Source organism: Schistocerca piceifrons, chromosome 1, assembly GCF_021461385.2.
Source record: "Schistocerca piceifrons isolate TAMUIC-IGC-003096 chromosome 1, iqSchPice1.1, whole genome shotgun sequence".
NCBI lineage: Eukaryota > Metazoa > Arthropoda > Insecta > Orthoptera > Acrididae > Schistocerca > Schistocerca piceifrons.
This window is the reverse complement of record NC_060138.1, coordinates 356,556,463-356,582,896: the sequence shown is the minus strand read 5'-3', so window position 1 is coordinate 356,582,896 and position 26,434 is coordinate 356,556,463. Positions and strand designations below refer to the sequence as shown.

The 26,434-nt window shown below is 40.4% G+C and overlaps 1 protein-coding gene and 1 non-coding gene across 4 annotated transcripts in view; one reads left to right on the top strand and one right to left on the bottom strand.

Annotated features, from left to right (window-relative positions):
- The window catches only part of LOC124794598 (dipeptidyl peptidase 3), a 140,706-nt gene that overhangs the window by 99,773 nt on the left and 14,499 nt on the right, over nt 1-26,434 (bottom strand). For all 3 annotated transcript variants that reach the window (XM_047258113.1, XM_047258107.1, XM_047258106.1), the window contains exons 3-4: nt 26,143-26,262; nt 25,817-26,044 (exon numbers count right to left, since the gene is read on the bottom strand). In XM_047258113.1, the coding sequence (XP_047114069.1) occupies nt 25,817-26,044; nt 26,143-26,262 (348 nt within the window). The remainder of the gene's footprint in view (nt 1-25,816; nt 26,045-26,142; nt 26,263-26,434) is intronic.
- Trnas-cga lies at nt 16,050-16,123 on the top strand. Its single transcript has one exon. It is a non-coding gene; the product is annotated as a tRNA-Ser (tRNA).

Here is a 26,434-nt window from a genome sequence, read left to right as displayed (position 1 = left end):
CTTACCAAACAAAAGCGCTGGCAGGTCGATAGACACACAAACAAACACAAACATACACACAAAATTCTAGCTTTCGCAACCAATGGTTGCCTCGTCAGGAAAGAGGGAAGGAGAAGGAAAGACAAAAGGATATGGGTTTTAGGGAGAGGGTAAGGAGTCATTCCAATCCCGGGAGCGGAAAGACTTACCTTAGGGGGAAAAAAGGACAGGTATACACTCGCACACACACACATATCCATCCACACATACACAGACACAAGCAGACATTGGTAAAGGCAAAGAGTTTGGGCAGAGATGTCAGTCGGGGCAGATGTACAGAGGCAAAGATGAAGTTGAAAGACAGGTGAGGTATGAGCGGCGGCAAATTGAAATTAGAAATTAGCGGAGATTGAGGCCTGGCGGATAGCGAGAAGAAAGGATATGCTGAAGGGCAAGTTCCCATCTCCGGAGTTCTGACAGGTTGGTGTTAGTGGGAAGTATCCAGATAACCCGGACGGTGTAACACTGTGCCAAGATGTGCTGGCCGTGCACCAAGGCATGTTTAGCCACAGGGTGATCCTCATTACCAACAAACACTGTCTGCCTGTGTCCATTCATGCGAATGGACAGTTTGTTGCTGGTCATTCCCACATAGAACGCTTCACAGTGTAGGCAGGTCAGTTGGTAAATCACGTGGGTGCTTTCACACGTGGCTCTGCCTTTGATCGTGTACACCTTCCGGGTTACAGGACTGGAATAGGTGGTGGTGGGAGGGTGCATGGGACAGGTTTTACACCGGGGGCGGTTACAGGGGTAGGAGCCAGAGGGTAGGGAAGGTGGTTTGGGGATTTCATAGGGATGAACTAAGAGGTTGCGAAGGTTAGGTGGACGGCGGAAAGACACTCTTGGTGGAGTGGGGAGGATTTCATGAAGGATGGATCTCATTTCAGGGCAGGATTTGAGGAAGTCGTATCCCTGCTGGAGAGCCACATTCAGAATCTGATCCAGTCCCGGAAAGTATCCCGTCACAAGTGGGGCACTTTTGGGGTTCTTCTGTGGAAGGTTCCGGGTTTGAGGAGATGAGGATGTGGCTCTGGTTATTTGCTTCTGTACCAGGTCGGGAGGGTAGTTACGGGATGCAAAAGCTGTTTTCAGGTTGTTGGTGTAATGGTTCAAGGATTCCGGACTGGAGCAGATTCGTTTGCCACGAAGACCAAGGCTGTAGGGAAGGGACCGTTTGATGTGGAATGGGTGGCAGCTGTCATAATGGAGGTACTGTTGCTTGTTGGTGGGTTTAATGTGGACGGACGTGTGAAGCTGGCCATTGGACAGGTGGAGGTCAACGTCAAGGAAAGTGGCATGGGATTTGGAGTAGGACCAGGTGAATCTGATGGAACCAAAGGAGTTAAGGTTGGAGAGGAAATTCTGGAGTTCTTCTTCACTGTGAGTCCAGATCACGAAAATGTCATCAATAAATCTGTACCAAACTTCGGGTTGGCAGGCCTGGGTAACCAGGAAGGCTTCCTCTAAGCGACCCATGAATAGGTTGGCATACGAGGGGGCCATCCTGGTACCCATGGCTGTTCCCTTTAATTGTTGGTATGTCTGGCCTTCAAAAGTGAAGAAGTTGTGGGTCAGTTGTCTTTCCTTCTCCTTCCCTCTTTCCTGACGAGGCAACCATTGGTTGCGAAAGCTAGAATTTTGTGTGTATGTATGTGTTTGTTTGTGTGTCTATCGACCTGCCAGCGCTTTTGTTTGGTAAGTTTCATCATCTTTCTTTTTAGATATATTTTTCCCACGTGGAATGTTTCCCTCTATTATATATATATATATATAGGGTCTGGTCCATCCATAAAAATCCGTGCCTATGATCTCTTGTTGCTCGGATTCCTAGACGGTTGGATGTGTCTCCAATGTACTTTAGTTTACGCTGCTCCTTGAGTATCTTTAAATGCATTTCTTTTGTTGCACATTGTTACAAAAATTCAACATGTCATCTACATAAACTGCTACAATGAATATCACTTCCATAATTTTCATGGTAAATACGTGATCAGCTGTGGATTTGCTGAAATTTTAACTTAACACAGCTTTATCCAATTTGATGTTTCAATAGCCGTTTCCCTGTTTAGTAAGGAGAATCCACCATTCTTTCACAATGGACATTGAATCTTTTTCTAATAATAAAAACTCCATTATAACAATTTTAAAAGTACAAGCAATATTGACAAAGATAGACTTCATAAAGTCTTTTAATGCCTTTGACTGCTTTTGTTATGTACTCAACCATGGGAATTTTAACATAAATTTCTTCTTCCAAGTTGCCTTGCAAAAAACCTAGCACTATATCACAATGTTCTATGTCCAAGTCATACTTAGCAGATAGACTAAATAAATATCTGAATAGATTGTATCGTATCGCTGGTGAATATGTTCTTCATACTCTACATTTCTGACTTCTGCACATATCTTAACTACCAGACAAGCTTTATGGCAATTTATTTGCTATTGTAAGTCTCTCTTTATCTTCAAGACCCACTTGACATCAACAGCCTTTTTGCCTGGAGGCAGGATTCCTGACTCCAAAGTTTGATTTTCTGTGAGTGACCAGTGACCAGTTATTCTTGAATTGGTTGAAACTATTTCTGCAAGTCCTTAGAGCGCAATGATTCTTGCGAAGTAGATGGTTGTTTCTTGTCAATCTTTAGTACGATAGGACAAATAATCAGCGGGTCGGAAAGGTCGTCTGAACACTTGTTGAGATGATTCAAAATTTTCTTTTATTCTGATTGAGCCTGATTCTTTTGAAACACTGTCATCCCAGCTGATATCCCTTCAGTACTGTTGCGTCCCCATGATGTCCTCATCTGTGAATGGAATAAATATCTGGTTTGTTTCCAGCAAATGATCAGATGTTCCTGGCTTGTCATTACTTTTCTGAATGATTTCTTCTTTAAAGATTACATGTCTGGCTTTTATAGGTCTTTTTTGTATGGGATGGAACAGCCAGTATGCCTTGCTACATTTATAGTATCTGAGAAGTATGTACAGAGCACATTTCTTGTCCCATTTGGGCTTCTTGGCTTATGGTATGTGGGCATATGTCTTGCTGCTGAATAATTTCAGATGTCACGGGTCAGGTTTCTTCCCAGAGAATGCTTCCCCTGGCATCATGTTTTTGAAAACTTTTGATGGTGATCTGTTAATAAGATAAACCAGGGTGGGAACTACTACTCCCCAAAATTGCATAGGTAATTTTGGATCAAACAACATACATCTTGCCTTTCCTGCGATTGCTCTATTGTATCTCTCCGCCACACCACTTTGTTCTGGAGTGTGGGGAACTTAGGTTTACATATTCAAATCCCATGTCAGTTTGTAAGATACAAAATCTGTCATCTGTGACACTCTACAATTTTTTTTTAAAAAAGTGCAAGTAATCTCAGGTACTTGGTATTAATTGCCAATAGCGTATGAAAAATATTTTATGAAAAATAGTCATAATTAGAAAATTATCATTCGTTTGCACTTTTTAGGCAGCCCAGCAAACTAAATACATCGTACCCAATTGCCCTGCACTTCAAAAGTTAAAATCTTTTAATGTGTTTAAAAATGAAATTATTCTCAACACGTTCTTCCACAGACAAACATGTCTCCAGTCTTCTTGTTGAAAGTGTTCATCCTATTCCTTGCTAAAGTCCCAAGTCCTTTTAAATTTGTTTTAATTTATCCTCTGCTTCTTTCATAGTTGAAGTGTGCTCTAGATGCACATAAATGGCAAGCTGAACTCTTCAGATTATTTTAGCCCTTGCAGTGTATATCTTAACTTCATTTTTCATCATGCTCATTATGTACTGCCACAACTGTTCACACTGCAATTAGTTTTCATTGCAAATTGCCTTGTGTTGTAATTTCTCTTCCTTTTAGGTTTTTGATTAATGGCAACGAGTTAGCTCTGATGCCACTCACTGACATTCTGTATTTGTGCCCTGAAGTTAACTTTCTTGACATAATGGAGGCACAAGTATTTTTGTTTGCTTCAAAAAAGACTGCTGTTTTATGTGATAATGGCAAACTGTGTAGTCTGGGCCCATAATGTGTTATTCGAGCTCTAAACAAGAATGTGTTATGATTTGAAACTCAATAATTTATTTTTACACAGAATGAACGTAACACGAACAGTGACAAATCTGAATTAAGCAGGGGGGGGAAAAAAAAAAAAAAAAACGTACAAAAAGTGTACATAGCAGCAATACTAAAGGTGAATTTTTTAGTCAAGGCATTTATTCTAAATAACTTACAACACACATGGTGCACAGTATGGAAAAAAAACCTCGTAATTGTTCATACAGTGAAAGAACAGATATTTTATGGACATATATGAGGGAACAGAAATTTATGCCCACCTGAAAAAAATCCAGGGAAATGACACTCAATGAGCAGGGCACACTAAGAAACATCAGACTCCTGGCTGTATGAGGAAGCATTATTGATAGCTTCCTTTAAAGACCCTCCACTATTTTACAGCTGCATTCAGATGTTAGCGAAAATGTTCTTATCTTGAAAGTGGTCCACATTACACCCATGACATGTTAGTGGCATCTACAGTTCCCTGTGTTTAACTTTTGTCTGCTCACGCTACAGGGTGTAATTTTATGCTTGACCTGGACACACCGTCCACTGCAATTATTTTAAAACCTCATTAAATCTAAATAATTACCTGTTACTATTTTTGGTAGAGCATACAATTTAGATTTTTGAACATATCAAAATATAATTTCTTTTATTGCTAAAGCATGCCAATACTTTCAATGTACAAAATCTACAGTAAGCGTGACTCCCATTTTTCCTACAATATTATTGGGAATATCACTTTTAAAACTACCCAACTTTTACTTGCATAATCATTTGATGTTGCTTCACCACTGTGCAATGTAAGTTATCTTATTCTTTTCTTTCTTTCTTGTTCTATACTTATTATTTCACATGCTAAAACACTTACATTCCTCTTATGTAAAGTGTTTACTCATTACATCATGCATTTACAATGTCAGTTTTAGATTTCACTACAAAACTCCTTTGATATGAAAGCAGAATGGTTATTGAGTAAAGTAAAGAACTTTTTAGCAATTCTAGTGATTATTCATTAATTCAGTGCAAGGCTGTGTAACAGCAGCACTCTCCAAACATGGAGACTCTGATAACTACTTGCAGAGCTATTACTCAACCTCTATAACATCATTTTGTTAGCATTTAAAATATTTTTTGTTGTGAGGGACAGCAGACAGCTTGCAATTCAGTTAAAAGATTGTACACAGTTCCCATTCTCTCTGACAGGGGCTGCAAATGCTTTGTGTTACCCACAAATATTTTCCTATCACTACTGGGCCTGTCTTTTATGTAACTTAATGTGATATAGCTTTCATAAGATATAATAAAAGTCTGTATGAATGCATTGTATTCTGGCAAGCTGTGTGTGCTATACATAAACTTAATTCTGTTTTTTTGTGGGCTGTAAACTTTTGTACAGTATTTTGTCTTGACATAAAGGATTGGAATATTGGGTTAAACGGACCAATCTTCAAGGTGATCAGTCCCTCCATCCTATGTGCATCAAACCAGTAAGAGTCCTGAGAGAGGAGTATGAGGGTGGAGGCAGGCAAATTGCTCTGCCCAAAAACCAGTGGAGGCCCTCAGTACATATTATGCAATGCCAGACGCTACCTCTACATCTGTCTGGTGTGTCTTCCCCCTCCATTACAACAAGAAAACTAGCAACATGGACAGGAAAGATAACGGCGACAAGATTTAAACCAACAGCAGATATAAAAGAATACAAAGAATAAAATGTTGGGAAGGGCACGAGACATGACAGACCACTTAGCAAGGGCGACCATGGGCCCCCTGGGTTGGAGCAGGCAACGGGGCATCCCTCCAACTCCTCAAGAGGCTGACAAGGCCAATGTGCCTTACCTCGCAGAGAGCGGCAGAAACCACTTTTACAGGCAAAATATAAAACCAGATCAGCCCCTTTGGCACTGTCTGCCAGCATCAGAGGCAGCTTGCCAGCAAGTGTAAGGTTTCACTGTATAGTACCAAATTGGGGCGGTCCAGCAGAATGTGGGCCACCTTCAGAAAGACACCACATCAACGGTTAGGTCGATCCTCATGTCATACGAGGTGGCCATGGGTCAGCCAAGTGTGACCAATGAAAAGCCAACAGAACGATATTCCCTGCGAGAAGCACGAAGGGATGACTGTTGCACATGGTCATAGTCCCCCTTATTGTTTGCAGTTTGTTGCAGAGACCAGGGCATACCACTCTGTGTTCCCAGCCTCCAACACTGACTGCCAATTAAGAATATCTTGTTGGCGCAAGAACAAAAGAGACAGAGCTCGAGCAATTGCCACCAACTCTGCAGTGAATACACTGCACCTGTTTGGCAGAGAGTATATTTCACTGTACCTTGGATGTGTGTAGGCAAAGCCAGTTCATCCGTCAACTGTAGAGCCATCAGTGTATGCCACTTCTGAACCCAGAAATGCATGAAGGCTGGTCAGGAACAGGCAGCGAAAAAAACATTGGGTCAACAGAGTCTTTCGGTATAAAGGATAGGTTGAGACACATCCAAGGATGACGTACATACCATGGGGGCATACACAAGTGATCCCTGACAAGAGGCAGCAGTTGGGGAATGTAGAGTTCAGAGCAGAGACACCATATGCATACTGCATTCAAGACTCCAGTCCTGGGCCTCAGTTGCAGGTGGAGGAGCACCCTATGAGGGAAAAGGATGCTGAATTTTGGATGCTCATGGGAGCAGCAAACGTATATCGCATAGTTGAGCAACAGTTGTTGGCACCTGATCTGTAGTGGAGGGACCTCGGCCTCCCCGAGTAGGCCTTTCACAGGGCTGGTCAGAAAGCCATCTTTGAAAGTAAGACCCCACAGTGGTGTACCATGTCCAGCATCCACACGACTGAAGACAATGCCAAGCCATGTCAGACTCACACAAACAATCTGAAACAGAATCAGATCTTTGTCAAATCGGAAAAGTGTAGGACAGTCTGTGCCCAATTGCTGTTAATGAGGCAGCAAAGACTGTCGAGGTGTGACCAGCTAGTTTGCCTTCTAAGTTGTGAAGATGGGGAAGCCACCCCAACCAGGCATCAAAGACAAGTCCTGGAAAGTGATAACACTCCATTACATTGCCAATTGGTCGTCAAGGTGAGTTCTGGTTGTGGATGGACAGTACAAAGGCTACTGAAGGTAAAGACGCATGTCTTGGTGGCTGAAAAACGGAAGCCATGGGTGAGATCCACGGGCTGCACCTGCACTTGGCGTTCAGTAACACCCACAGTGGAGTAGAAATAGTAAATGAGAGTGTCATCAGCAAACAGGGAGGGTAACGGTTGACCTCAAAGCTACAGATAGCCCTCTGATAGTCACCAGAAGAAGGTGCACACACATTACAGAGTCCTGTGGGAGACAGTTCTCTTGTATATGGGGGAGGGGTATTGTGAAGGGCACAAACTTGAATCTGGAAAGTTCTGCACAAAAATCACGAGTGAGCCCTGGAGGCCCTATTCAGGTAGGGTAATGAGAATGTAATGATGCCATGTGGTGTCAAAAGCCTTTTGCAAGTCAAAGAAGACAGTGATAAGGTGTGGACACTGGACAAAAACTGACCAAACGGCAATCTCCAGGAAGACTTAATTGTCAGAAGTTGAACAGCCTTGGTACAAACTGCCCTGGGATACGGCCAAAAGATGCCAGGACTCAAGGTACCAATGGAGTTGCCAGCTCACCATATGTCTGAGCAACTTGCATGGAACGCCAGTGAGAATAATTGGGAGGACGTTTATCGGGTTTCAATACAGGGAAAATTACACTTCCTCACATTGAGGTAAAAACTCATCCTTGCTCCAAATGCAGTTGAAAATGGCAAGTACATGACACTGGAAATCCATCAATCCATGTCTAAGAATTAGGCTGTGAATGTGGCCTGGCCCTAAACCTGAGGAATTCCCACCCACTGAATGGAGCAATACATGGCTCTAGGTGAAGTGTAGTCAATGGTAAGTGAACTCATACCACCTGCTGTCTGAGGACATAAAATGCAGGCCAATACTTCTCAGGCACAGAGGCTCAAGCATAATGAAGTGTTTGGAGACAGCACAGGGGTCAGTGTAGATACTAGGCACACCTGTGGGGTCCAGTGTCCACAGAGGCGTTGCACCTTTGCTCAGACGTATGAAGGAAGGGCATGGCGCGAAATGGTAGCAACATATCGTTTCCAGCTTCTTGTTTCTGTCTGTTTATCAGGTGGCAGACCTGGGCACAGAGCTGTTCACAAGGACAATGAGGTGTTCCATTGATGGATGTCACATATGGCACTGGAGAGCCTGTGTGCAACCTCTAATGGCCATAGCGATTTTTGAAGTCTCACAAGCTACTGTTTTCTGACAGGGGTGGGGGGGCAAAGGAATAGGGAATCACTAAGTCTACTGCTGATATAATGGCTGCAGTTGTGCTCTTGACAGTCACATTGATACCTCCATGTGACATGGTGCTAAATGTGATGGCAAATGCACAGGTGTCCTCATCGTCATTATTGAGACCCCACCTGCATGGATGTCCAGGAAAGTGGTTCTACAGGATGGATAGGACAATCGGGAAATGAACACTGTCACATAGGTCATATGGACTCTCCAATGGACGGGGAGGGGGTAGGGGTGGGAAATCAGGGCTGCAAATGGAAAGTTCAGTGGTCATAAGAGATCCACATGCCACACCGAAGTGTGTGGAGGCACTAGTATTGAAGTGCTCTGACAGCAAAGTTTTGATAGCTTTACCACAACCAATAGTCATCATCCCACCCAAGAAAGGATTGTGGGCATTGACGTCACTCTGGAAAGGGGAGGGTGGGGTGCTGAGAAAGCAGTGCAGACAACACAGTCTAACACACTCCACCACTGGAAGGAAGACCCAAGTTACACACGGTAAAATACGGACACAGCCTCCAAAGTTGTATCAAGTGGCATGTGCTTGTTGCTGACAGAGTCCAGAACATGAGTGCAAGCTCCACCTGACACTCTTTCATAGTCAGCACAATACTTCAAATAGCCCTAATAGCTGCAGGGGGTAAGGGTTTGCAATGCTGGGAACTGCTTTTCCTGGTGGGCAATTCAGAAAGCTCACTGTAGCTCAGCCAGGTCGTGTAAACAACCGCTACAGTAGTTCAACAAGCGGGTCACACTATCGGCATCCTATGCAATGTGAAAGAACTAAGGATGTAGGTCATGCCTTAGTGTCACCTGCTGCTACTGGCTGCAAAGATATAGCACCAATACACAACAGTTCTGAAGCAGGTCAGGTGTGGGATCTGGTGCCACAGGGGCCACAAGAAACTGTGCCTCAGGTACAAAGTCAGAATGCATGGGGATCACTGGAACCTCATAGGTCTTCGAGATCTTTTTGTTCCTCTTCTCCTTGGAGGATTTCAATGTCTGCAAGCGTTAGTCTGCCTTAGTTTCAGTGACAGAGGAGTGATATAAAGCCCTACGACCAGCAAGCTGAGGCTCTTTCAGCCACTGGCTAATATCCAGTTACAGATCGGTGGGAAGTGTCCCGAGGGATCCCTCCCTGGTGACACACACCAAGAGAGGTTATCACTTCTCTGGCTTGGGGTTGGGGATTGATGTCCCTGGTGGGTGGGAGTCAACACTCGCACAGTGAGTGGGGGGTGGGGGGGGGGTAAACAGTAGGAGGAGGGGGGAAGGGTAACCAACAGGGGAGACAGTGTAGTCATGCAGCCCTGAGGCCCCGACTTACAAGGCACAAAGGGGAAGGGTACTGTTGCTACAGAGATTGACGTCGTCATAGTCATAGTACACATCTTCCTCATACTGATAGGAAGCAAACGATCATATTTATTCATTGCCTTCTGATATGTGTCACCCAAGGATATTGTATTATTGGATTTTCTTTTCTCTTTGGAACTGGTGCAGTCTGGTGAAAAGAGCAAATGGTACTTCCTGCAGATGACACACAATGGGGAGGGGTGAGAAGGTGGGGAGTGGGAGTGGGAGTGGGGGTGAGAGGGGGGAGGGGGAGAGGGACACAAGGAGCATTTGTGTGCAAATGACAACCACAATCCCTACAGACAGAACTGACATTACAACGTGAAGACATGTGCCCAAATCTCATGCATTTGAAGCACATCATGGGAAGTGAAACTTACAGTTTCATGTCACATCCATACGCCATCAGCTTGACTGTTTCAGGCAACTAGTTGCCTTCAAAGGCAAAGATGAAGGCCCCAGTATCAACTGTATTGTCCTTTGGCCCTCTCTGGACAGGATGAACAAACCATATCGTTCTAAAATGGCATATAGCTCATCATCGGTCTCGTGGGTGGGTGGGGGAGAGGGGGGGGGGGGGTGGGTTGATAGGTTCCAAGAACATCACACACCTTGTCACAGATGGGCAGCACTTGTGACTGAGCTTAATCAGAATTTAACCACATTTCATTATCAGGGTTGCTGACAATTGCCCAAACCTGTCTTCAAGGTGTTCAACGAAGAATAATGGTTTTGTTGACAAAAAGGACTCCTCTCCCCCACATTGGTCCTAGGAAAAACTAAGTATTGTGGGGAGCATTTCTCCCCTTGTCCCTTAGCTCTACATTCCTCCCATGGCATGGTCAGAGAAGGAAACATTGTGTGGTCATATCTCTTTGCGTTGTTTTAATCCTTTCCTTCAGAAGAGATTGCTGGGGCTGTGTTGTCATCAGTGAAAGAAAGTTCGAGCCACTTCATTTGTAAGTCATCTGTATTGGTGCCACCTACTTTGAATGGGGGCTCTCCCCACAGGTGCCACCCAACCACAGTAATGGCAACATGGCTGGTTAACTGTTGCCCAGAGCCTTGTGCTCCGGACACAACAGGATATACTCTTTGGCATGAATGGGAGTTTACAGCTCAGGAACCCATGTGATCCCTGTATGGACAGGGGCCTGCCACTGTGAAGGTAGTTGACACTTTGCAAACTTCGAACTTATGAATGCTGTTTAAGTGTTGAAAAACAATCACAAGTGAAAAAAGTTGCAAGCAACTTTGTTTTCAGGGCAACCCCAGCTGTGGATGTACATTGTGTGGATTGAAAATTGCAAACAGCTGTACATAAGATTCTTTATTTGGACCCCATAGGTGCTTTCACAGCTTAGAGCCAAATATTCAGATGGATATCTGAATACAAAAGGGAAATAGCAATTAAAAACAGAATTTTCCCCGATCACTAATAGTGACAATAACAAATAAACACATTACATAAATTAAATTACATAAAACACATTACATCATATAAGACCCAAAAGTGGAGATAGGTAGAAGACCATCCATTCACTGTCCAAATAATAGCAATCTGCCAAACAAGCATAATGCCAAATTATAAAGCTACACTGAACAGTGCCATCAGCATTCCCCAAAAATCGAGATGGAACCTGCAACATAATAAACCGAATGTAAAAACCATGGCGTGTACCCTCACAGTAAGCACATCCTCCATGTCGGCAAAATTTACCAAAATCCAGGAAAAATATCTCATTGCACCATACAAGCTCCAGCAATGTCATGTTAATACTGAGCCTGTAGGAGCCAACTGCGATGTATCCTAGTGTGGTACGTGCTCATTGGCCAGGCATATGCTGCGCCACCACAGTGTAGAGCAAGAACCTCTTGTTAGCCCCATCCTGCAAGCTCATGTCCGGAGAGGGACAGTTGGCTAACTTCGTTACAAAACTGAGCTCTTTATAACAGTAAATGATAACAATCCAACATTACATAGTTACCACTTGACACAATCCCAACCCTACTCACCTACAAGGCGTAACTAAAATACATCTGAAGCAATATAGCAAGTTTAACATCATGCTAATAATACAACATAATTTACAGGAATCACACACACACACACACACACACACACACACACACACACACACACACACACACACTCTCTCTCTCTCTCTCTCTCTCTCTCTCACGGCAAAGCCACTCAAACTTTAAGCCAACAATTTAAAACACTTCAGTAGCAACAGATTTAAGTCAGTAAGTCAGTACATAGGAACCGCGAAACAAATTACTGTTGTCCACCCCGCAAAAACAATCTACATCAAGGGCTTATGGACCTCTAAAAACTAGTGTTGATACAGATTGTTTTTAATGAGTTGACTTATCCATCCCCCTAAGTAATTTGCTTTGTGGTTCCTATGTGCTAACTTTAATTCCCTGCCACTTATATTTCTTAACTTGTTTCCTACATGTGTGGGTGGTTTTTCCTAGGCTGGGGCAGGGATGTTTTTTAGATCGATACTTGTATATTTTATATTATTAACATGCTACACTTGCTGTATTGGTTAAAATGTCTGTTCGGTTATGCCTTTTTGTTAAGTCAACAGGGTATGAGGTGGTGTCCAGTGGTAACCATTTTGGTAAATTTTGTCAATGTGGAGAATGTGGCTTTTGAAGGTACATACCACAGTTTTTACATTACGTCTGCTTATACTGTTATATTCTGGCTCTATTTTTGGGGGATCCTGATGGCATCATTCAGCCCCTCTATAATTTGGCAGTATGCTCACTTGCTGGAATACTGTTCTTTGGACAGTGAATGTTGGGTCTTCATTCTCCCCAAATTTGGGTCACATGCAACAGTTTGTCAGTATTTATTTGTTATTGCTGTTACTAATGATTGGGGAAAAACACTGGTTTTTAACCGATATTGAGATACCCACCTGAAGCTCTAAGCAACGAAACTGGTCGTGGTCCTAAATAAATGCTGTTTGACATAGCTGTTTGCAGTTTTCATTCCTCAAGAAGTGGAAAAAGTTCTAACATTTGCAACTTATTGTTCATTTCAGGTATAATACAGGATGAATGCAGCAGAGGCAGCTGAAAACCTTTGTACCATATGTGAGGGACAGTGATTTTGCACAGAACACACAAGGAAAGAATTTTCTTGTCTGAAGAAATATTATTCTGGACTGAATGATTTCCACATTCAGGAAGTTTCAATAACTGACATAAGTGATAAACTGCAACCATTTAATTGCCATGTAACATTTCCATTCAATAAGTTAACATCTCTTGTGTAGGAGTACTGCATGTTCTAACTCAAAGCAATAAAAATCAAAGGGATGATTAATACTGCATTTTGGTTTGAAAGTTATCAGTTCACTCATTAAGCATCCCTGTGTAATATTGTTACTGATGATGAATTATGATGTCATTACGTTAACTTCTTAAGAAGAAATTAGCAGCCAGCTTCTAACAAAAGACACACACTTGAACAAAGGTTAGGTTAACATAATATTGTGCACCACATGGCTCAAAAAGGCTGTTGTGCACTATGAACTCCTTCCCAGATGTGTGTCCATTGCAGCTGGTACCTGTTGCAATCAAATGAAATACCTTTCAAAAAACTATCCAGGAGGTTGTTTGGAAAGTAATTCCTTATGCACTAATTATTCCAATCTTATGCCCTCAATGTTTACTTTTCCCACTTCTTTTCAAATAACTGCCAAGGAAATTTGTTTTTTGGCAAAAAGGCACTTCAAACCTGGTTTGACAACATCTTTACCTCAGAACATGTAGGTGTCTACCAGCGTGGGATCAGTAAACTATCTGAGCAGTGTCAGACTGCTTTAGATAACACAATAGACTATATTGTTGACTATTAATTTTCCTCTGATGCTTACCATTGCATTCAATAAATTAATGGAAAACTATTAAAATATGCACTGCACCAACACAAATGAAATACAGCTTACCACGATAACCACACAACGAGTATCTATTTCAATAAAACAAAGTATTTTTAACATGAGCATGCCTATATTGACTTGAATTAATAAATTATTACAGACTGAGCTTCGAAACAGTCTGCATTTATTTGCTGTCCTGTGTTACAGTCAAGTGATACAGAAATGGAACACTTTATAGAGATAAATCTGTGTAGTCACAAGAACCATAATTTATGTCCAGGAGAAGTGGATGGAGGCATTATCAATTGTGCAATATCTTAGGTTCTCCACCATTATGCTACAAAATACTGGAAGTATCAAAATGGCTTTTGATGGAGAAGGTTTCCTAATATTTCCTTACTGATTTTTGGTGTGGTTTCTTGTATGTCTGTAACAGAACAGCCAAAAATCTGGCTTTCGGCAGGACTGGAACTGCAAGCCACAACAGCCTTCACTTCACAGATAGCCATGTTACCTCAGAGATAGCAAAGAGCTGCAGTATTCATCACTCACCTGTTGCCTCAGTGGTCACTAGGACAGATGAACTGCAATGTGGAAGATGAGATTAGCTGCAAATTTTGCGTGTAATGACTTTAGTGGAGTCAAGACCATGAACTGATAATGTTGACACACCTTGAGTGAAAAACCACATAGATTTTTCAACGGAAATGACATAAAAATCAAGTGAATTTAATAGGATTATTCTGTACCACTCAGAAAGAACTCATCAGGCACTGAGTTGGCAAACGTATCCCGTCGTGTTGGTAAGATTCAATTATCCTACAAGGAGTACCAATATCAGCCAATGTGTTGCTCAGAACTGCTATAGCTTGCATCTCAAAGACACTGCTGCCAAGGGTCAGAATACCCAAAGAGTATGTCACTGAATTTTATTCCGATTTCTGTAACTAGGTTAAGGGCATAGAGTGTAGTTACTAATAATAGTCATATGCACCAACTGCAAACTAAATACAATAAATCAATAACTGTTACAATTTTTTCTTTTTTTCTGTCTTACTGCAAACTGGAAGGTTCATTCGCCATATGGGATTCACATTTCTGGGGCATTCCTGTGGTTACACTTTAAACATTATGGACAGGTAACGCATATTTTGGTCATTATAGACTTTGAAACAATTTTCTTATGAAAACTGTCATTTGTACTATCCCCAAAACAAAGAAACACGAACAAAAAGATAACACAGCACTGATTGCACAACATGAGCACACAGAGACTTCAAAAGCTACCAGTAACAAAGTTCCAAATCAAGAAAGTTTACTGTGCATGGAAACCATTTAGCAGGCTCAAAACGGAGCGGATAAAATCCAACTAGCTAACATTAAAGGAGAAGCAGCTGTCCCCAGAAAGTGGCATAAGAAACACAGCACACTTGACAGTAATATGTGGAATATGTCATCTTTAAGCAAAATTGTCATTCAGTCTCAATACCAAATGACAAATATCATCTACTCATAATGTTTGCAATATTACTACTATTGGTGCTTTGTCAACAACCGCAAAAAGTGTCAATGCTGAAGAGCTTTTCAACTTGCAGTACACTTAAGACAGAGAATCAAGCTGAGCATAGTGCTGATTTTCTAGGCAGTGCATCATAGTTATTACAGTTTGTTTTCAATTTAGTCCCATATAGTTTCATATGAATAATGCCTCTAGACCAAGACAACATTCATATGAGAAGTACTGAGCTGTAATGCAACAGCTGTAGTATTATGTGCAGTGGAAATGAGCCACAGAAAAGTTCATAAAATCTGCTTCAGTAATTATGGCAGTATGTTACTTGTAGGGACCGGAAAAATTTGCATTTTGCAATAAATGCGAAATACCAGAATGAGATTTTCACTCTGCAGCGGAGTGTGCGCTGATATGAAACTTCCTGGCAGATTAAAACTGTGTGCCCGACCGAGACTTGAACTCGGGACCTTTGCCTTTCGCGGGCAAGTGCTCTACCATCCGAGCCACCGAAGCACGACTCACGCCCGGTCCTCACAGCTTCACTTCTGCCAGTATCTCATCTCCTACCTTCCAAACTTTACAGAAGCTCTCCTGCGAACCTTGCACTCCTGAAAGAAAGGATACTGCGGAGACATGGCTTAGCCACAGCCTGGGGGATGTTTCCAGAATGAGATTTTCACTCTGCAGCGGAGTGTGCGCTGATATGAAACTTCCTGGCAGATTAAAACTGTGTGGCCGACCGAGACTCGAACTCGGGACCTTTGCCTTTCGCGGGCAAGTGCTCTAAGTCTTGCTCGGTAGCTCAGATGGTAGAGCACTTGCCCGCGAAAGGCAAAGGTCCCGAGTTCGAGTCTCGGTCGGGCACACAGTTTTAATCTGCCAGGAAGTTTCATATCAGCACACACTCCGCTGCAGAGTGAAAATCTCATTCTGGAAACATCCCCCAGGCTGTGGCTAAGCCATGCCTCCGCAGTATCCTTTCTTTCGGGAGTGCTAGTTCTGCAAGGTTCGCAGGAGAGCTTCTGTAAAGTTTGGAAGGTAGGAGATGAGATACTGGCAGAAGTGAAGCTGTGAGGACCGGGCGTGAGTCATGCTTCGGTGGCTCAGATGGTAGAGCACTTGCCCGCGAAAGGCAAAGGTCCCGAGTTCGAGTCTCGGTCGGGCACACAGTTTTAATCTGCCAGGAAGTTTCAAATGCGAAATAGATGCAAATTCTCCCTCAAAGTATGAAAATGCGAAATTACTTGACAGACACTACTTCATAGCGAATTGTATCCACATGAAGTATTTTATCAGAGATAGTTTGAAATAGGTTTACTTTCTGCATATAAATATTGAAAATGTACCAATTTTCAGTTAGTGGTATTTTACATCTTCTGGCAAAGCCCAACTCGGATAGATTGCAAAATAAAAAGTGTATGAACACAATGATGTATCAATGTCCTCCATGATCTAGTGCCATGCCACTTGTGACGGTTGAATAGTCAAAGATACATGCTGCGCACTGTAATGTAGTACTCGGCTGTCAGACCTACAATGTTATAACAAAGAAATGCCTAAAACTCAAATGATTGTATAATGCGGATACTTTTAACATGGCAAAGTAGATGTCAGATGTTTTGAATTGTGGTTGCATCAAATACCGCTAGATTTCGGGCATGAACTATGCCATTAAACAATACTCATCTCAACAAGCAACTGCATGATGGCCGTCCCTAACTGCTTTGTGTTGTGCATTGCTTCTTGTTTTCTTTTATTATTTTGAAATATGTGACATGACTACTCCTGGTCCATCACAGATTTTGATTACAACATTTACAACACCAGAAGAAATCTGTGATCCCTGCAACAATGTGTCAGTTCTGTAGTAGGCTGCTCCTCTCCCAACTGGCATTCAAAATTCTAATTTTTTTATGCTCGTGGCCATCTGTCACTACACCGTATAGTGACCACACTCTGCACTATAGTGATTAGAAAACAAAATCTGTTAACATGTGCCGAAATTCTTCCCCTAACATTAAAATAAGAAATGAAATGAGCGTATGGCATCATTGGCTGGGAGGCCCCATCTGGGAAAGTTCGGCCGCCGAGTGCAAGTCTTATTTCAGTCGACGCCACATTGGGTAACTTGTGCACCGGTGATGGGGATGAAATAATGATGAGGACAGCACAACACCCAGTCCCTGAGCAGAGAAAATCTCCAACCTGGCTGGGAATCGAACCCGGGCCTGCTTGCATGGGAGGTGAGTATGTTTCCACCCAGCTAAGCAGGTGGACATTAAAGTAAGAGTTACCATATGTTCGTTTCTACTTGTAAGCTACATCCCTTGTCAGTTCCATCTGTGGCGTTGTCAAGCATGGGTTGCAAAGCTATGAATACCCACGTAAGATTTAAATTAATAGTCTGCTGATTTTGTAATCATTGAATTGGGCGGGAAAAGACAGATAACATCCAGAAACACCTTATGTTAGAGACACAGCCAGTTCACTGATGGTAAAATGCTGCTGCTTTTCAACAAAGCAATCATTTTTGAAAACAGACAAATGAAGAAAAGGTCATTTCGGAAGAAAAAGGTGTTCAAGGTTTTGGAAAAGCAAACATTTGCATCAAAAAGTTCCCAATCAGGACTGTTTTTTTAACAATTAGTTTCAAAGAACTAAGATTTGCTTTGTCTTCACTCATGTACAATGACAACCTTTTAATTTATGCATCTAACCAATTTTTAAAAAAATATGTGAATTTTGACAAAAATCGATACTAATTTTGCAAAAAATGCTGCAAATTTTACGAATAACAGATGCTGCATTTTCCGGTCCCTAGTTATTTCTCATCCATATCAATAATATGGCAAGCCACATGGTATCACAGTATGGATATATGGTTGTCTTAATTACAAGTCCCGTGCATAAAATGTTAAAAACAGAGTACAAAAATTGTACCCAACAAACAGCTTTATACATAAATAAGGAGCAAAAGTTTTATGCTATTCTAATGAATTTAAAATTTATATGACTGTCTTGAAATTCATCCGGGCTTAATTTACTTCAAAGATGAGTGCGGACTCCAGCAAACGAAAATTCAGGCCAAGCACAAGCCTTTTGTTGGTGCAATGGCAGATGAAATTTCTTTACAAAACTTTAATATCTGCAGATTTGTATGAGGATAAGGAACTTGCTGATGTCTATCTAAGAACCTTATTCATCAAAAATTTCTTCAACTCCTACTCATTACTCCACCTCTTCTGAACTCACATACATCTACATCTACATCTACATCTACATACATACTCCGCAATCCACCATATGGTGCGTGGCGGAGGGTACCTTGTATCACAACTAGCATCTTCTCTCCATGTTCCACTCCCAAACAGAACGAGGGAAAAATGACTGCCTATATGCCTCTTAACGAGCCCTAATCTCTCTTATCTTTGTGGTCTTTCCGCGAAATATAAGTTGGCGGCAGTAAAATTGTCCTGCAATCAGCCTCAAATGCTGGTTCTCTAAATTTCCTCAGTGGCGATTCACGAAAAGAACGCCTCCTTTCCTCCAGAGACTCCCACCCAAGTTCCTGAAGCATTTCCGTAACACTCGCATGATGATAAAACCTACCAGTAACAAATCTTGCAGCCCGCCTCTGAATTGCTTCTATGTCCTCCCTCAATCCGACCTGATAGGGATCCCAAACACTCGAGCGGTACTCAAGAATAGGTCGTAGTAGTGTTTTATAAGCGGTCTCCTTTACAGATGTACCACTTCTTCCCAAAATTCTACCAATGAACGGAAGACTAGGACGTGAAGAGAAGATATTGTATAAACCTGTCCTGCATGAAAATGCAGAACTTTAAAGCAAGCTCACCCCAGGAAAATACAGTTGGAGGCTTGAAATCTTGAGCAAAATGTCTATCTGACCCACAGATACTGGCAGACGGAAAGGGGCAAAAAAAAATCAACTAATCAAATTAAACAACAAAATGAAAACAACAGAAATAAGAGCAATGTGAACAAAACATACTATGCTGCAGCATATAATATTCTCACCATGAGACTAAGAATATCTCGGCAACAACACAGGACAGCAAGTAAACGCAGGCCATATGAAAGCCTAAATTCAATAATATCTCACTAATTCACGACGATATAGATATGTTTGTGTTACAGATACTTTATTTTATTAAAATAGGCTTTTGCCTAAGGTTGTAGTGGTACGTAGTACAGGGTGTATCAAAAAGAATCATCCAATTTGCAAGTCTATATTTCTGAAATTAAGAAGCATATACGATGAATTTTATTTGTTGATGAGCAGGAAACTCAAAGTTTTTTTCATACCTTTTCACAGCTATTCAATATGCACCCCTTGAGATCACTGTACATGTCAATGCAGCATTCATATTCTTCCCACACTGCAGCGAGAATGTCTCGACTTACAGTTACCACAGCCGCTGTTATGTGATGTCGCATTCATTCACTGTTGTTGGTAACGGACACACATAAACAGTCTTTTATAAGCCCCCACAAGAAATAATCACATATAGTCAGCTCTGGCGACCTTCGAGGCCAGTAATGTCAGGCTGAATCATTTGGTCCAGTGTGACCGATCTATCGCACAGTAATCTTTTGATTTGAAAATTACTGCACTTCCAGATATCAATGTGACAGTGCCCCATCCTGTTGGTAAATGAAAGTGTTCGAATCAGTCTCCAAGAACGGGGAAAGAAAGTTCTCCAGCATATTGAGATATGTGCTTCCTGTAACAGTGTTCTCAGCAAGGAAAAAAGGACCATACGCCTTTTCCCATGAAACTGCACAAAACATATTAAATTTCAGAGTCCCTCTCATGTTTTACAACTTCATGCAGTTTTTCCATACCCCATGCTCTCACATTATGGTGGTTTACCTTTCCATTTAAATTGAATTTTGCGTCACTAAACACTAAGCATGGAAGAAAACTGTTATCCTCTATCTTGCCAAGAACGAAATTACAGAACTCCACACATTGTTGTTTGTCACCTTCACATAGAGCTTGCAGTAGCTGAACTTTGTATAATTTCAGATGTAAACGCTGACACAACACATACCAGACGGACATCTGGGGCATGTTGACCTGTCGAGCTGCATGGCAAACGAATTTCTGCGGACTCCTTGTGAAGCTATGGCGGATGGTTCAATGTCTGTGTCAGACACTTGGGGATGGCCCTGCGATTTGCATTTACACAAACACCCTGTTTCTCGGAATTGTTCATGCTCTGTGCTGTAGGAGGATCCACACCATACCTAGTACAAAAGTCATGCTGCACAGTTGTTACTGACCTGCACTGCGCAAAATGTAGAATACAAAATGCTTTCTGTTGACCTGATACCATTTTTACTAGAACTGAAGTGGGTGCACACTGCTGCTACCTAGCGGGGAACCATGTAAAACTTGAGAGTTTGCTCCTTCCAACGGTATGTTGTTCACGCACATATCTCAAATAATAGTTTTTTTTTTTTAATCAGATGATTCTTTTTGATACACCCTGCATTTAATTGTATTGGTACAGTCATGTCAAATCAACCAATTGTACTACATGATTTGAACCATGACCTCTCAGATTTGGATGATTTTTTTTCAGGTAATGTACCCACTAACACTAGTTTAAAATGGTGATTTTAAATTTTTCTGATCTTTGGTTTTTGAGTTTCAAGGGTTTAAAAATAAAAAAAACCTCTGTTTTTGATCAATCAATGATTGTTTTAAAATGCTGTAGCTCAAAAACTATACAACCTAGAGAGCTCGAACATGCACCGTTGTTTTCCTCTAAAAGTTCCCTTCGATTTGACACATAACATGACTATGCTACCTAAATCGGAAAATTTTAAACTATTCCAAAAAAACATTTTTTGAAATTTCCAAAATACGCACCCTCGGATTTCTTTATAAAAATTATATGTGTTGTCCAGTCTAACTGACTACATGCACACAAAATTTCAAGATGGGATTTCATTGGGTTCTTGTATAAAATAATATTTTATTACTGCAATACACACTAGTGAGGTGAAAAGCAGACTATTTCTAGGCTATGAATACTAAAGTAACTAACAAACTTAACTTATTATGTTAGCCTTTTTATGCAACATTACCCTCTTATTGTTTATTAATTCATTAAATGATATATGCTGTTTTAATTTAATGTTCATGATTCTTTTAACTATGCATCATAAGGAAGTGAACACATTTTAATTTGTAATATACATGCTACAAGTTAAAATTTTGAATAAAGCCACTCACCTTCATCCTTAGTTGTAAATGGCAGAGATTATCTTTTTCTTGGTTTTCCATGGTTATTTGTAATCATTTACAACAAGTTCCTTACATCAGAAATTGGCGTATAAGTAATTTCACTTGGGAAAAAGATTAACTTGTTGATATCTGCATGGATAGAACTGTATTTCTAATACCAATTGGTATTTACAAAGCTAATACACATGGTATTTATACAACTTAGTGTTTAGTGAGGGTAGGTGTAACATAATTTAAACGTGCTTCTTTTATGATCTTTAAGATATTTTTCCAAAGCAAGAGAAGACAACTTCATTTCTTTAGCACTTGAAGTGTAGGTTCTTCCCATAGCTTTTGTCGGATTCGCTGTTTGTAAAAGAGTATTTCCTGGTACATCTAATATATCTCTTGGCTGTGGATAGTAAAAAGACTGGGCTGGACCCTTTGGGCGTAAAAAATTTATTCAGTACATGTCATTGTATTTTTCTTCAATGCACCCTAACCACCAAGAGTCGTCATATGCTACTGTCACAAAACCAGCAGTAATATTTTCCATATGTGACGGTGTTATTTGGTTCAGTGTTGTCACATATTCAAGAGACTCATCCACACTAAAATGATAAGGCTTGACAGTAATTTGACTCTCTGTGCAGGGTTTATATGAGTGAAACTTTTGTGCTCCCACAATCGTTTTTGATTCACTAAACCAAGGAAGTAAATATCCTTTGGACAGTCCTCTGTTGTGCAATATTCAAAGCCAAAGTTTTTTATGTTTTCCATGGCAAATACATTGAGTGATCTGGGTGTTACGATTTGTTGGTTATATGGCCTTTGTAAGCCGCCTTTAGCAGCTAGCTGCTTAACAGTTCCGCCAAGGCCATCGCATGCGCTCTTGCCATGGGATGTTGCAAAGAACTCCCACTCTGCCTCAACTTCAAAATCAGTTTTATGCAAACACAAATTAAGGAAGTTTTTCTTATTTTTATATTGTGCAGTGCTGCCATCAGAAAAGTAAGTAATCTTTTTAAGTGCAAAAGGCAAGTTTTGCTTTACGATTTCTAACAGTTTTTTATGGAATACATAGAAAACGACTGCATTATGTTTCAGGCAATCTGATATGAAGAAATACTGCAGATGTTTTAGTTTTCCCTCCCATTTATAATATATGATGAAAGGATGTAGTGTAGCTTCCTCGTTGCATCAAGGTGGCCGTAAGTGAGGTAGTGGCCAAAACTAGAGCCTTGACCCTATATGAAATCTCACGTTTTTTATAATAAAAAGTGAATGCCGTACAAAAACTTAAGATTCTTAAGTTATTATTTTTTTATATATTTTATTCTCGCATTAAAATATCATTTAACGAATTAACAAACAATAAGAGGGTAACATTGCATAAAAAGACTAACATAATAATTTAAGTTTGTTAGAATTACATAGGCCTACCTTAGCATTCATAGTGTAGAAATAGTCTGCTTTTCACCTCACTAGTGTGTATTGCAGTAGTAAATTATTATTTTATACAAGGACCCATTCAGGTCCCATCTTGAAATTTTGTGTGCATGTAGTCAGACTGGACAAAACACATAATTTTTATAAAGAAATCTGAGGGTACGTATTTTGGAAATTTCAAAAAATGTTTTTTGGAATAGTTTAAAATTTTCAGATTTAGGTAGCATAGTCATGTTACATATCAAATTGGAGGGAATTTATAGAGGAAAACAATGGTGCAAGTTTGATCTCTCTGGGTTGTATAGTTTTTGAGCTACAGCATTTTAAAACAATCATCGATTGATCAAAAACGCTTGGAACTCAAAAACCAAAGGTCAGAAAAATCTGAAATTTCAAATTTAAACTAGTGTTAGTGGGTACATTACCTGGAAAAAAAATTCATCCAAATCTGAGATATCAAGGTTCAGACTGTTAGTTGATTTGAGATGAAATGACCCTATAGTGTTTTCTATTAATTTACTGAACACAACAGTGAATATCAAAGACAAATTAATCATCAACAATATATTCTTTTTCATTATCTAAAACAATCTGACACTGCTCAGGTTTTTTACCAATCCCATGCCAGTAGAAATGTACAAGTTCTGACATAATAGTCTCAGTTCACCAAATATTTCAGTTATTGAGATGTCCTGAAAGTGGAAAATTATTCGTTCCAGAACACTCTTCAAGCAAAAAATCTTTTTCTGACATGTTTTGCACAAAAGCACTATCTCCTTTGGTGTCACAAGGCTTAGGCCTGTCCCACCCCTCATTAAACTGACCAAGACTTGTACGAATAATTGTAAGAACCGTTATTATTATTATGTTCTTTAAGTTTGTTTTTGGATTTTCAGAAATACTGTGGGAAGAAAGTTTATTTATGTTGCCGGTAACGTGGAAGACGTTGCCCAACGATCACCATGAAAGTTCGACATAGTGGCAAAAGGGCAAGGAATAAAACAAATGCTGCAAACTACTGCGAGCCACGGAAGAGCCTGGGCTGCGAGGGCGTTGAGCTTCCTAGGTCGTTGTTGGACAACGTCAAAGGAAGAGATATTCTGCTTTCACTTTGTAAACAGATCGATCGAGTCTTGAAAGGTTCATGTAAAACGTATAGGCGGGTGACACATTAAGTGGGACCCGAGGCCTGTAATACTTCCACAGTTAATAAAAAGTTGTTAAACGGCAAAACCAATAGTTCATCATTTATATAGATAAAAAGTAGTAAAGATATAGGAAAGGAAGAGTTGCGGCGTCAGAACGAAAAGTGATACATCGCTCAGCAACGGAGGAGGACGTAAACAGCGGGCATTATGTGGTGAAAACAAATCGAGTGATAAAATAGTAAGTCTGTAATTAAGCATAAAGCCACGTAACACTGCACTCCACAAACACAATACAAAAGTTTGAGCTGCCTCCACTGCCTTCACCGCTGTATTAAACCAAAGCAAGCAATATGTTGTAAATTTTAGTCCTTTTTCCACATCCAAGTATTTTACAACATTTAAACAATGTTCATAAGTATGCTAAATCTAATGTGTAGCTGCAAAATAAATACTAGAACATCAAATAAGAAAATCACATGATGATAAACACATCCACAGCACCTGGTTGGACTGCACCTGACATGAGACAGCTTGTAGTCAGTAACTGATGGTCGCAATAGAGTGAGGAAACTCGCAAAGTGTGGACTGTTCTGAACTTTATGTAGCTATGAAATTGCTTTGGCGAATTGTTTCTGGAAGTTTTTGTATTACTGCTGAGTTAAAAAGTAAAGTGAATTATCTTTGAAGTTCCATGAGACTGAAAACTTTAGCAGACAGCCGAAAAGCAATTTAAAAAATAGGGGAAGGAGTGGACCAACTCATGCTTTGTGTCTATATCGTGTGATGTTTACCACTACATCACCAGCTGATAGGCACTGTCACAAACTGAGAAGAAGACAATTTTTCCTGGCACTCTCTCATCGTACAGTGTTACCAAATCGTGCATATGGCCAGACTTCTGAGGGGCCAGAATTCTGAGGGGTGGCTGCCTAAAGTGAATGACTAACTTAGTCTCTGCAGTGCCTGGCCGGCAGCCAGGTTTTACACCTAAGGTTGTACCTTACTTTCATACTCTCTTTTTGTGTATCTTTTATCACATTAGGAAGATAGCAGTTTTCTTATATTCTACAAAAGAAATTTTTGTGTTATTCATAAAGTTTACAAATTTCTCTCCACAAAATTGGTAAACATGCAAAACCAGACAATATAATAAAAAATGAAGAACACAAATTATGGTTATATTCATGCAAGCTTTTGGAGCCAGTGGCTTCAGAAAGAAGGGAAAAGAATAGGGGTAAATGAAAATGACTGAAATACAATGTATTTCATCAAGTAGTAGACAACCGTATGAATTATAAGTGCTTATATTTGGTATTATCATGTACTACTTGATGAAATATTTTGTACTGATTTTCTAAGATTTTGATTTAAGGATGGCTGCTTGCCAAAATGCATGATCAAAAATAATAAAATGTGACCAAGACACAATTTTTGTGTCTTTAAGTCATCCACAAACCTTATTTAATCAGACTGATTTGTGCTTTCTGTTATATCTTCCCTCTGTACCTTTTTTTTTTATATTATCTGATGAAAGTAGAAACAGAGAATTAAAATTCAAAATTCTACATAGTTTTCTGCCATCTCTGACTGCTGCAATTTCTTGTCTCCCCCCCCCCCCCCCCTGCCCCTTCCTCAATACAGTTCTTTGTCTCTTGATCAAAATTAGCTGACATGAAACTCATAACTGTGTACAATAATACTGTACCTTATCAGCAAAACCAAGAGATTTCTCCTTCTCAGTCAAGGAATATATACTGTCTTTACACCTGTCCCACAGATTCTGCAAGACTTTTGGTTCTCTTCTATATGCTTCACTCAGTTTTACCACTTGCTCAAATTTCTCAACAGGCAAATTTGGAATTATCTTGCTGTCACCAAAACCTCTATAATTACCACTGTTGGTAAAAATACCACACGAATAAACCAAAAATGCCTGAAAATAAAGAAATACATCAAGTATTTGTTACTTATAATGGACAAAATATTTTTTTGACTGTTTACACTACAAATTTTTAAAAAGGCACCATTTACCTTATATTCTTCCTCAGTCAGACCACCTTCACCCATTGCTACTTTTCGTAGTTCTGTTAATGGCTGTCCCAAAAATAACTTGTGGAGAAGTATGAATATTAGGGGTGATTCCGGTGAAGTCTGAAATCATAAGCTCAATACTTAACTCATTTAAAACAGCTACTCTTATAGAATTTTGTCAACATATTCTCTAATATGCACATTAGAACAATTGAATGACCTTGACAAATGCATTTCACAATTTACATCCATGTATTATAAAGCTTAATATATGTAGAAATCAACAGAAATT